Below are 13382 nucleotides of genomic sequence, written 5' to 3'. Positions count from 1 at the left end.
ATTTCAGATTAGTACCGTGTACCGGGTAGTGCTGCGACTCACCACCTTAAATAGCTGCAGCGCACTACTTCCACCTCGTGTCCTTTTCAAGGCGCTGTGGATCACCAACAAAAAGGATTGGAGTAATCCAACAGAGCACATAAACGGCCCAACTGGCCGAGGCGCAAATATCATTGAGGGGGAACTCCTCGGAGCAGTGACCACGATGTAGCTACTCCTCTAGTAGAATGCACCACTACAGCAGAGGTCAGAGGTCATAGGTGAGAGGTCCACGATGTAGCTACTCTAGTAGAATGCACTAGGAAGGTAGAAGCCGGCTGGCTTGCCGATATGCTGTAGTAATAGTGTCCACAATCCAGTGTGAAAGTCTTTGTATCGATTGTCTCTGGCCCAGAACTCTCTCACCATAGCAAACAAATAGCCAATCAGACTGCCGTATTGCCGGTCTGTGTAATGTAGGTGTCCATGGTAGACTCTCCATGTGGATGCAGAGACACTCTCCATGTGGATGCAGAGACACTCTCCATGTGGATGCAGAGACAGCAGCTAAGTAGACTCTCCATGTGGATGCAGAGACACTCTCCATGTGGATGCAGAGACACTCTCCATGTGGATGCAGAGACAGCAGCTCAGTAGACTCTCCATGTGGATGCAGAGACAGCAGCTAAGTTCACTCTCCATGTGGATGCTGAGACAGCAGCTAAGTAGACTCTCCATGTGGATGCTGAGACAGCAGCTCAGTAGACTCTCCATGTGGATGCAGAGACAGCAGCTAAGTTCACTCTCCATGTGGATGCTGAGACAGCAGCGAAGTAGACTCTCCATGTGGATGCAGAGACAGCAGCTAAATATACTCTCCATGTGGATGCTGAGACACTCTCCATGTGGATGCAGAGACAGCAGCTAAGTACACTCTCCATGTGGATGCAGAGACACTCTCCATGTGGATGCAGAGACAGCAGCTAAGTAGACTCTCCATGTGGATGCAGAGACACTCTCCATGTGGATGCAGAGACAGCAGCTAAGTACACTCTCCATGTGGATGCAGAGACAGCAGCTAAGTAGACTCTCCATGTGGATGCAGAGACACTCTCCATGTGGATGCAGAGACAGCAGCTAAGTTCACTCTCCATGTGGATGCAGAGACAGCAGCTAAGTACACTCTCCATGTGGATGCAGAGACACTCTCCATGTGGATGCAGAGACAGCAGCTAAGTACACTCTCCATGTGGATGCAGAGACACTCTCCATGTGGATGCAGAGACACTCTCCATGTGGATGCAGAGACAGCAGCTAAGTACACTCTCCATGTGGATGCAGAGACACTCTCCATGTGGATGCAGAGACAGCAGCTAAGTAGACTCTCCATGTGGATGCAGAGACAGCAGCTAAGTAGACTCTCCATGTGGATGCAGAGACAGCAGCTAAGTAGACTCTCCATGTGGATGCTGAGACACTCTCCATGTGGATGCAGAGACACTCTCCATGTGGATGCAGAGACAGCAGCTAAGTAGACTCTCCATGTGGATGCAGAGACAGCATCTAAGTTCACTCTCCATGTGGATGCTGAGACAGCAGCTAAGTAGACTCTCCATGTGGATGCAGAGACAGCAGCTAAATATACTCTCCATGTGGATGCTGAGACACTCTCCATGTGGATGCAGAGACACTCTCCATGTGGATGCAGAGACACTCTCCATGTGGATGCAGAGACAGCAGCTAAGTAGACTCTCCATGTGGATGCAGAGACAGCAGCTAAGTAGACTCTCCATGTGGATGCTGAGACAGCAGCTAAGTAGACTCTCCATGTGGATGCAGAGACAGCAGCTAAGTAGACTCTCCATGTGGATGCAGAGACACTCTCCATGTGGATGCAGAGACAGCAGCTAAGTAGACTCTCCATGTGGATGCTGAGACAGCAGCTAAGTTCACTCTCCATGTGGATGCAGAGACAGCAGCTAAATAGACTCTCCATGTGGATGCTGAGACACTCTCCATGTGGATGCAGAGACACTCTCCATGTGGATGCAGAGACACTCTCCATGTGGATGCAGAGACACTCTCCATGTGGATGCAGAGACAGCAGCTAAGTAGACTCTCCATGTGGATGCAGAGACAGCAGCTAAGTAGACTCTCCATGTGGATGCAGAGACACTCTCCATGTGGATGCAGAGACAGCAGCTAAATATACTCTCCATGTGGATGCTGAGACACTCTCCATGTGGATGCAGAGACACTCTCCATGTGGATGCAGAGACACTCTCCATGTGGATGCAGAGACAGCAGCTAAGTAGACTCTCCATGTGGATGCAGAGACAGCATCTAAGTTCACTCTCCATGTGGATTCTGAGACACTCTCCATGTGGATGCAGAGACACTCTCCATGTGGATGCAGAGACACTCTCCATGTGGATGCTGAGACACTCTCCATGTGGATGCAGAGACACTCTCCATGTGGATGCAGATACACTCTCCATGTGGATGCAGAGACAGCAGCTAAGTAGACTCTCCATGTGGATGCAGAGACAGCATCTAAGTTCACTCTCCATGTGGATGCTGAGACACTCTCCATGTGGATGCAGAGACACTCTCCATGTGGATGCTGAGACAGCAGCTAAGTAGACTCTCCATGTGGATGCTGAGACAGCAGCTCAGTAGACTCTCCATGTGGATGCAGAGACACTCTCCATGTGGATGCAGAGACACTCTCCATGTGGATGCAGAGACAGCAGCTCAGTAGACTCTCCATGTGGATGCAGAGACACTCTCCATGTGGATGCAGAGACAGCAGCTCAGTAGACTCTCCATGTGGATGCAGAGACACTCTCCATGTGGATGCAGAGACACTCTCCATGTGGATGCAGAGACACTCTCCATGTGGATGCAGAGACAGCAGCTAAGTAGACTCTCCATGTGGATGCAGAGACAGCAGCTAAGTAGACTCTCCATGTGGATGCAGAGACAGCAGCTAAGTAGACTCTCCATGTGGATGCAGAGACAGCAGCTAAGTAGACTCTCCATGTGGATGCAGAGACAGCAGCTAAGTAGACTCTCCATGTGGATGCAGAGACAGCAGCTAAGTAGACTCTCCATGTGGATGCAGAGACAGCAGCTAAGTAGACTCTCCATGTGGATGCAGAGACAGCAGCTAAGTAGACTCTCCATGTGGATGCAGAGACAGCAGCTAAGTAGACTCTCCATGTGGATGCAGAGACAGCAGCTAAATATACTCTCCATGTGGATGCAGAGACAGCAGCTAAATAGACTCTCCATGTGGATGCAGAGACAGCAGCTAAGTACTCTCCATGTGGATGCAGAGACACTCTCCATGTGGATGCAGAGACAGCAGCTAAGTACACTCTCCATGTGGATGCAGAGACAGCAGCTAAGTAGACTCTCCATTTGGATGCAGAGACAGCAGCTAAGTAGACTCTCCATGTGGATGCAGAGACAGCAGCTAAATAGACTCTCCATGTGGATGCAGAGACAGCAGCTAAGTAGACTCTCCATGTGGATGCAGAGACAGCAGCTAAGTAGACTCTCCATGTGGATGCAGAGACAGCAGCTAAGTAGACTCTCCATGTGGATGCAGAGACAGCAGCTAAGTAGACTCTCCATGTGGATGCAGAGACAGCAGCTAAATAGACTCTCCATGTGGATGCAGAGACAGCAGCTAAGTAGACTCTCCATGTGGATGCTGAGACAGCAGCTCAGTAGACTCTCCATGTGGACGCTGAGACAGCAGCTCAGTTCACTCTCCATGTGGATGCAGAGACAGCAGATAAGTTCACTCTCCATGTGGATGCTGAGACAGCAGCTAAGTAGACTCTCCATGTGGATGCTGAGACAGCAGATAAGTTCACTCTCCATGTGGATGCAGAGACACTCTCCATGTGGATGCAGAGACAGCAGCTAAGTAGACTCTCCATGTGGATGCTGAGACAGCAGATAAGTTCACTCTCCATGTGGATGCAGATACACTCTCCATGTGGATGCAGAGACAGCAGCTAAGTAGACTCTCCATGTGGATGCAGAGACACTCTCCATGTGGATGCAGAGACAGCAGCTAAGTAGACTCTCCATGTGGATGCAGAGACACTCTCCATGTGGATGCAGAGACAGCAGCTCAGTAGACTCTCCATGTGGATGCAGAGACAGCAGCTAAGTAGACTCTCCATGTGGATGCTGAGACAGCAGCTCAGTTCACTCTCCATGTGGATGCTGAGACAGCAGCTCAGTTCACTCTCCATGTGGATGCAGAGACAGCAGATAAGTTCACTCTCCATGTGGATGCCACTCGGTCCGCATCAAGCAGTGAAAACAGTAAAACCGTTTGTCTCTCAAACCAGGTACAGAAGATGACCCACCACATTTGTTTTGACGCATTGGTGGAAGCAACCATGTCGCTCCGCAACGTGTTCACCATCTTGTCCTGCAGGCCTAGACTGGTCCACTAACACCTTCAGAGGCCAGGCCTGAAGCTGGAGACGGTGCGGGTCCAGATGCCACAGTGTCCCCCTAGCCTGAACAGGAGGTCGGGCCTCAGGGGCAGGAAATGCTGTCCTACCAGGTAGGGCTGGACCTGGTGAAGAGCTAGATGAACCACTCTGAGCTCCAGCAGACTGTTGTGTTGACCAGTCCATGGGAGGATCCAGCGGCTGCGTCTGGACATGGAACCTCAACCCGGCAGAGAGGCTTCAGTGTACAACAGCTCTCTGCAGTGGACTCTGATCTGGCTCACCCCTTTTAACAGGAAAGAGTGGGATATTCATTTTGATAGGGTCCTCAAACATGCACTCATTACCAACAGTTAATGTTGTTTGTGTTGTTTTGGAAGCTGGCCGTGGGATATTGAACAATGGCTGGAGTGGCCTGATTGAGAATGCCCAGTGGAACCAACAGTGATGCCATCGTCAGTAGGCTGAGTAACTGTTTGCACTCTTACACCAAAATGGCTCGTCTGAGCCGGAAACGGTTGAGGTAGGATAGGATTTTTTTTACTATCACCTGAAGGAGACGTGCCCTCATGAGAGTCGAGTCTATGGACATCCTGAGGTAGATCCCCTTCCGTGATAGGGTGAGGCCCAGAACTCGTATGTGGTTCAAGAGGGTCCTCGTGTCCGTTGTGGCCTGTTCCCTGGATGGGACAGACTATCCAATCGTCCAGGTAAGGTAGTTACTCCTCCAGTAGGATGTCCAGTTACTCCTCCAGTAGGATGTCCAGTTACTCCTCCAGTAGGATGTCCAGTTACTCCTCCAGTAGGATGTCCGGTTACTCCTCCAGTAGGATGTCCAGTTAGTCCTCCAGTAGGATGTCCAGTTACTCCTCCAGTAGGATGTCCAGTTACTCCTCCAGTAGGATGTCCGGTTACTCCTCCAGTAGGATGTCCAGTTACTCCTCCAGTAGGATGTCCAGTTACTCCTCCAGTAGGATGTCCAGTTAGTCCTCCAGTAGGATGTCCAGTTAGTCCTCCAGTAGGATGTCCAGTTACTCCTCCAGTAGGATGTCCAGTTACTCCTCCAGTAGGATGTCCAGTTACTCCTCCAGTAGGATGTCCAGTTACTCCTCCAGTAGGATGTCCGGTTACTCCTCCAGTAGGATGTCCAGTTAGTCCTCCAGTAGGATGTCCAGTTACTCCTCCAGTAGGATGTCCAGTTACTCCTCCAGTAGGATGTCCGGTTACTCCTCCAGTAGGATGTCCAGTTACTCCTCCAGTAGGATGTCCAGTTACTCCTCCAGTAGGATGTCCAGTTACTCCTCCAGTAGGATGTCCAGTTACTCCTCCAGTAGGATGTCCAGTTACTCCTCCAGTAGGATGTGCCCCCACAGAGAAAGGCAAAGGCCGGCAAATTGCCAGCAGATATGCTACAGTAAGTGTCCAACATGCAATGTGAGAGTCCGGTCGGATAGGCCCTGGCCCAGAACCTTCTCAACATAGTTAACGAAAACTGATAAAGCTTTCGTATTGCCTGCGTCTGTGAAAAGTGTCCATTGCCCTAGTCGGGCCAAACACACTGGGGGAAGCTCCAGTTCACCCACCACAGCGAGAGGGGCGTGTGTGGACAACTTTAATGGCTGGGTTAACGTCTGTCATACAGAATCCCTGTTCAGAATGAGAGGTTGACACTCCTTTCTTCATCGAAACTCATTGGGAAACATTCAGTCAACCAGGGCGTCAACACTAGAAGACCCTGAGACATTTGAGGCGCCAGAACTATAGCGGTGGCCCGGCATCGGAATGGAAGTTCGTAGCCTTTCATCACTGTATTCAGTGTCCGTGGAGACTCCACCTCTCTCAGTTTGGCCTTTAGGCCTGTAAGAGGAGCACCTCAGGATGACTGCTGAGTCCAACCCTTCTTAGACGCAGTCCGCTGCCTGTGGGAGAAAAACCCTACTGGAAAAGGTAGTTTCTCTCTGTGGGAAGAAGAGATGGTTAGTATATACCCTGCAGTATTACAAAGGATATGACAACTCCAGCTACACGCTGCATAACACCTGCAGTGTCATCTAGCTGTTATGTGAGTTTCTAAGGGAAACTGGGATAGTTACTGTCTGGACTGTAAAGTAGTGTAATCTAGCTGTTATGTGAGTTTCTAAGGGAAACTGGGATAGTTACTGTCTGGACTGTAAAGTAGTGTAATCTAGCTGTTATGTGAGTTTCTAAGGGAAACTGGGATAGTTACTGTCTGGACTGTAAAGTAGTGTAATCTAGCTGTTATGTGAGTTTCTAAGGGAAACTGGGATAGTTACTGTCTGGACTGTAAAGTAGTGTAATCTAGCTGTTATGTGAGTTTCTAAGGGAAACTGGGATAGTTACTGTCTGGACTGTAAAGTAGTGTAACAGAAAAACTATTGAGCACCAACCCAGCTACACACTGTGTGGAAAACAGCAGTGTAATATCAAATCAAATGTTATTAGTCACATGAATACAACAGGTGTAGTAGACCTTACAGTGAAATGCTGAATACAACAGGTGTAGTAGACCTGACAGTGAAATGCTGAATACAACAGGTGTAATAGACCTGACAGTGAAATGCTGAATACAACAGGTGTAGTAGACCTGACAGTGAAATGCTGAATACAACAGGTGTAGTAGACCTGACAGTGAAATGCTGAATACAACAGGTGTAGTAGACCTGACAGTGAAATGCTGAATACAACAGGTGTAGTAGACCTGACAGTGAAATGCTGAATACAACAGGTGTAGTAGACCTGACAGTGAAATGCTGAATACAACAGGTGTAGTAGACCTGACAGTGAAATGCTGAATACAACAGGTGTAGTAGACCTGACAGTGAAATGCTGAATACAACAGGTGTAGTAGACCTGACAGTGAAATGCTGAATACAACAGGTGTAGTAGACCTGACAGTAAAATGCTGAATACAACAGGTGTAGTAGACCTGACAGTGAAATGCTGAATACAACAGGTGTAGTAGACCTGACAGTGAAATGCTGAATACAACAGGTGTAGTAGACCTGACAGTGAAATGCTGAATACAACAGGTGTAGTAGACCTGACAGTGAAATGCTGAATACAACAGGTGTAGTAGACCTGACAGTGAAATGCTGAATACAACAGGTGTAGTAGACCTGACAGTGAAATGCTGAATACAACAGGTGTAGTAGACCTGACAGTGAAATGCTGAATACAACAGGTGTAGTAGACCTTACAGTGAAATGCTGAATACAACAGGTGTAGTAGACCTTGCAGTGAAATGCTGAATACAACAGGTGTAGTAGACCTTACAGTGAAATGCTGAATACAACAGGTGTAGTAGACCTTACAGTGAAATGCCAAATACAACAGGTGTAGTAGACCTTACAGTGAAATGCTGAATACAACAGGTGTAGTAGACCTTACAGTGAAATGCTGAATACAACAGGTGTAGTTGACCTTACAGTGAAATGCTGAATACAACAGGTGTAGTAGACCTTACAGTGAAATGCTTACTGACGAGCCCCTAACCAACAATGCAGTTTAAAAAAAATACAGATAAGAATAAGAGATGAAAGTAAGTAGTAATTAAAGAGCAGCAGTGAAATAACAGTAGCGAGACTATGTACAGGGGGGTAACGATACATAGTCAATGTGTGGGGGCACCGGTTAGTCGAGGTAATTGAGGTAATATGTAAGTAGAGTTATTGAAGTGACTATGCATAGATGACAACAGAGAGTAGCAGTGGTGTAAAGCGGAGGGTGGGGGGGCGGCACTGCATATGGTCTGGGTAGCCATTTGACTAGATGTTCAGAGTCTTACGACTTGGGGGTAGAAGCTGTATAGAAGCCTTTTGGACCTAGACTTGGCGCTCCGGAGAGAGAACAGTTTATGAGTAGGGTGGCTGGAGTCTTTGACCATTTTTTGGGCCTTCTTCTGACACTGCCTGGTATAGAGCTCCTGGATGGCAGGAAGCTTGGCCCCAGTGATGTACTGGGCCGTTCGCGCTACAGTTGCCATATCAGGCAGTGATGCCTCGATGGTGCAGCTGTAAAACCTTTTGAGGATCTGAGGACCCATGCCAAATCTTTTTAGTCTCCTTAAGGGGAATAGGTATTGTCGTGCCCTCTTCACGACTGTCTTGGTGTGCTTTGACAATGTTAGTTTGTTGGTGATGTGGACACTAAGGAACTTGAAGCTCTCAACCTGCTCCACTGCAGCCCCGTCGATGAGAATGGGGGCGCGCTAGGTCCTCTTTTTCCTGTAGTCTACAATTATCCCCTTTGTCTTGATCACGTTGAGGGAGAGGTTGTTGTCCAGGCACCGCATGGCCAAGTCTCTGACCTCCTCCCTATAGTCTGTCTCGTCGTTGTCGTTCAGCATCGGCAAATTGAATGATGGTGTTGGAGTCGTGCCTGGCCGTGCAGTCATGAGTGAACAGGAAGTACAGGAGGGGACTGAGCACATATCCCTATGGAAAGAAGTATGTTCAATTGAAAAGTAAAATTAGCGAGTGCACGTCCTCTTCCTCGCACACCTGCAGACTGATTTTCAACTATCTTTGTGCCAAAACTCCAAATTCTTCCTCGTTTTGGAAGAAACAAGCCTGAAACCTTGAACAAAGACTGTTGACATCTAGTGGAAGCTATTGGAATTGCAATCTGGGAGCTGGAATTGCAAAGGATCCACAGCTTTCCATTATAAGAGCCTGGGACCTAAAAAAAAGAAATATCTGGTTGGTTTTTCTTTGGATTTTCTCCAACCATATCAATTGTGTTATAGTATCATAAATTATTTAAACATTTCTACAAACATCAAAGTGTTTCCTATCCAATGCTACAAACTATATTCATATCCTGGCTTCTGGGCCTGAGTAACAGGCAGTTTACTTTGGGCAAGTTAGTGAGGCGGAAATTCAGAAAACTAGATCCTAGCCCTAAGAAGGGGAAGTGTTAACATAACAACAAGACTCTGAACAGGAAACACTAATAATAATGGTTGATGGCAGTGGGGGAATGTTACCATAACAACAAGGCTCTGAACAGGAAACACTCGTATTAAAAGAGAGAGAAAGACCGAGAGAGAGAGAGAGAATTAGCTAAAAATAGAGGTTAGTTAAAGGGGCAGTGTTGTATTTTGAGACAGACTTGAATTAGCTAAGTATCCAATAGGCAGAAGGTAGCATAACATACACTTTTTCAGATAGTCAACATATAGTTAGTTAACATACAGTTTTTCAGTTAGTTAACATACAGTTAGTTAACATATAGTTAGTTAACATATAGTTAGTTAACATATAGTTAGTGAAAGTTAACATAGTTAGTTAACATACAGTTAGTCAACATACAGTTAGTTAACATATAGTTAGTTAACATATAGTTAGTTAACATATAGTTAGTTAACACAGTTAACATACAGTTAGTTAACATATAGTTAGTTAACATAGTTAGTTAACATACAGTTAGTTAACATACAGTTAGTTAACATATATTTAGTTAACATACAGTTAGTCAACATACAGTTAGTTAACATACAATCTCATGATTTGGTTGGGCCTAATTGTCTTGCTGTCCTGGGTCTCTGTGGGGTCTGTTTGTGTTTGTGAACAGAGACCCAGGACCAGCTTGCTAAGGTGACTCTTCTCCAGGTTCATCTCTATGTAAGTGATTGCTTTGTTGTGGAAGAATTTGGGAATCGTTTCCTTTTAGGTGGTTGTAGAATTTAACGTCTCTTTTCTGGATTTTGATAATTAGTGGGTATCGGCCTAATTCCTAATTCTAACATTATTCTGTGTTTTACGTTGTACAAGTCAGAAATAATCACATTATAAAACCACCACACATCACAAAGACAACACAATAAACATCAAGTAAAAAGTAAAAAGTAAAAAGATAACAGATTTATATTACATCAAACATCACATTATCACATAATATTATATACTGGGAAATAATAACAATCATGACATAATATTATATACAGGGAAATAATAACAATCATGACATAATATTATATACTGGGAAATAATAACAATCATGACATAATATTATATACTGGGAAATAATAACAATCATGACATAATATTATATACTGGGAAATAATAACAATCATGACATAATATTATATACAGGGAAATAATAACAATCATGACATAATATTATATACAGGGAAATAATAACAATCATGACATAATATTATATACTGGGAAATAATAACAATCATGACATAATATTATATACTGGGAAATAAAAACAATCATGACATAATATTATATACTGGGAAATAATAACAATCATGACATAATATTATATACTGGGAAATAGAAACAATCATGACATAATATTATATACTGGGAAATAATAACAATCATGACATAATATTATATACAGGGAAATAATAACAATCATGACATAATATTATATACTGGGAAATAATAACAATCATGACATAATATTATATACTGGGAAATAGAAACAATCATTACATGATATTATATACTGGGAAATAGAAACAATCATGACATAATATTATATACTGGGAAATAATAACAATCATGACATAATATTATATACTGGGAAATAATAACAATCATGACATAATATTATATACAGGGAAATAATAACAATCATGACATAATATTATATACTGGGAAATAATAACAATCATGACATAATATTATATACTGGGAAATAATAACAATCATGACATAATATTATATACAGGGAAATAATAACAATCATGACATAATATTATATACTGGGAAATAGAAACAATCATGACATAATATTATATACTGGGAAATAATAACAATCATGACATAATATTATATACTGGGAAATAGAAACAATCATGACATAATATTATATACTGGGAAATAGAAACAATCATGACATAATATTATATACTGGGAAATAATAACAATCATGACATAATATTATATACTGGGAAATAATAACAATCATGACATAATATGATATACTGGGAAATAATAACAATCATGACATAATATTATATACAGGGAAATAATAACAATCATGACATAATATTATATACTGGGAAATAATAACAATCATGACATAATATTATATACTGGGAAATAATAACAATCATGACATAATATTATATACTGGGAAATAGAAACAATCATGACATAATATTATATACTGGGAAATAATAACAATCATGACATAATATTATATACTGGGAAATAAGCACGAAAATAATCATAATCTACAAAGCTCTCGCTTTGAACTTTTAAGACAGAGTTTGTTAACTCCACCCCTATATCGAGCCTCGTTGTCAGTTTTGAGCAGGGCATTCAAGAGATACCTCCCCTCACCTGGGCGAGAACAGAGAGAGAGAGAGAGAGAGAGAGAGAGAGAGAGAGAGAGAGAGAGAGAGAGAGAGAGAGAGAGAGAGAGAGAGAGAGAGAGAGAGAGAGAGAGAGAGAGAGAGAGAGAGAGAGAGAGAGAGAGAGAGAGAGAGAGAAGAGAGAGAGAGAGAGAGAGAGAGAGAGAGAGAGAGAGAGAGAGAGAGAGAGAGAGAGAGAGAGAGAGAGAGAGAGAGAGAGAGAGAGAGAGAGAGAGAGAGAGAGAGAGAGAAATATATCTCTTGTGATTGGTCGCCAGTGTGTGTATGTATCTTGTGATTGGTTGCCATTGACTCAGGTGTCTCTGGGTTTGCTGATTGTGGAGTATATGGGAGGAGCCTCAGAGGAGCTGTGTGGATGACAGTAGAGTAGGCTGGCTGGGCTTTGACCAAAGTTCACAGTAGCATAGTCACATGATGACGTGCCCTCTTTTGCAATGGAGGCGGTGGCTTCATTGGGGCATCTGCCCTCTTTAGTAATGGTGTCAGTGGCTTCGTTGGAGCTACTGGGGTTCTTGTGGAAGTTGACGCTGGCGTAGTGGGGAGAGTCAGAGTGGCTTGTGGGTAAGTTGACGGTGGTGTAGATGGTGGAGGTCGCAGCGCCCGAGTCTGACCTTGGGGCGCGCTCCATTATCTCTTCATAGTCACCATCACCATGACAACCCTGGAGAGGAAGAAGAGGAGGAGGAGTAGGGAGAGGAGGAGGAAAAGGAGAAGATATATATATATATATATATATATATATATATAAGAGAGAGCGAGAGAGAGAGAACAATAGTATGACTAATAAAACACAATTTGTTGACATCTCTTTCAGTCCAAAAATAATAATTATAATACAGACACTGACCCCTTCTTTGTTTCCTGTGTCTGGACTCACTCTGTGTGTTGAAGAAACAAATCCTGTAGAACACAACACACACACACAACACTCAGAGAGAAACAGAGACAGGAAGAGAGAGAGAGAGACAGGAAGAGAGAGAAGAGCGCTTCACTTCCCCCAGAACCAGGCAGGTGTCACACTCCTCAGTGACTATTCATTCTCTTCTTCTCAACCAGGGACAAATGATGATGTGGACATTATGCAAATTAATTTATCTTTAAAACTGAGATATTTGAAAAAGGGGAACTTACTCTCCTTTTATAGACCTGTGTGTGTGTGTGTGTGTGTGTGTGTTTCTCACCTGTGACCTTGTTGTATTTCCATCTATAGACTATGATCAGGCTGATCACCAGCAGTAACACTACCAGACTAACAGACACCATGATGAACACGGAGGTACCTGGAACACACACACACACACACACACACACACACACACACACACACACACACACACAGAGTTACGGAACAGATTAGACAAACCTACTGTTACACTATACTTGCTAAGTCTAGGGGTCGTGCCCTTGCATACTATTCTGTAACTTAACTAGGTGTTCTGCAACCTGACTAGGTGTTCTGTAACCTGACTAGGTGTTCTGTAACCTAACTAGGTGTTCTGTAACCTAACTAGGTGTTCTGTAACCTGACTAAGTGTTCTGTGACATTTACAATTAATATCATACCACTACAT

General features: G+C 44.1%; 1 protein-coding gene across 1 annotated transcript in view; it reads right to left on the bottom strand.

Moving 5' to 3' along the window:
• Positions 1-11993: 11993 nt before the first annotated feature.
• Positions 11994-13382, bottom strand: part of LOC110485406 (polymeric immunoglobulin receptor) — a 6688-nt gene continuing 5299 nt past the window's right edge. The window contains exons 6-8 of the mRNA XM_036948975.1: positions 12993-13091; positions 12659-12711; positions 11994-12472 (exon numbers count right to left, since the gene is read on the bottom strand). Of these exons, the coding sequence (XP_036804870.1) occupies positions 12104-12472; positions 12659-12711; positions 12993-13091 (521 nt within the window). The 3' untranslated portion in view covers positions 11994-12103. The remainder of the gene's footprint in view (positions 12473-12658; positions 12712-12992; positions 13092-13382) is intronic.

Source organism: Oncorhynchus mykiss, chromosome 17 (assembly GCF_013265735.2).
Source record: "Oncorhynchus mykiss isolate Arlee chromosome 17, USDA_OmykA_1.1, whole genome shotgun sequence".
In the NCBI taxonomy this organism is placed as follows: domain Eukaryota; kingdom Metazoa; phylum Chordata; class Actinopteri; order Salmoniformes; family Salmonidae; genus Oncorhynchus; species Oncorhynchus mykiss.
Note: the sequence above shows the minus strand (reverse complement) of the source record. Positions and strands in the feature narration are given on the sequence as shown.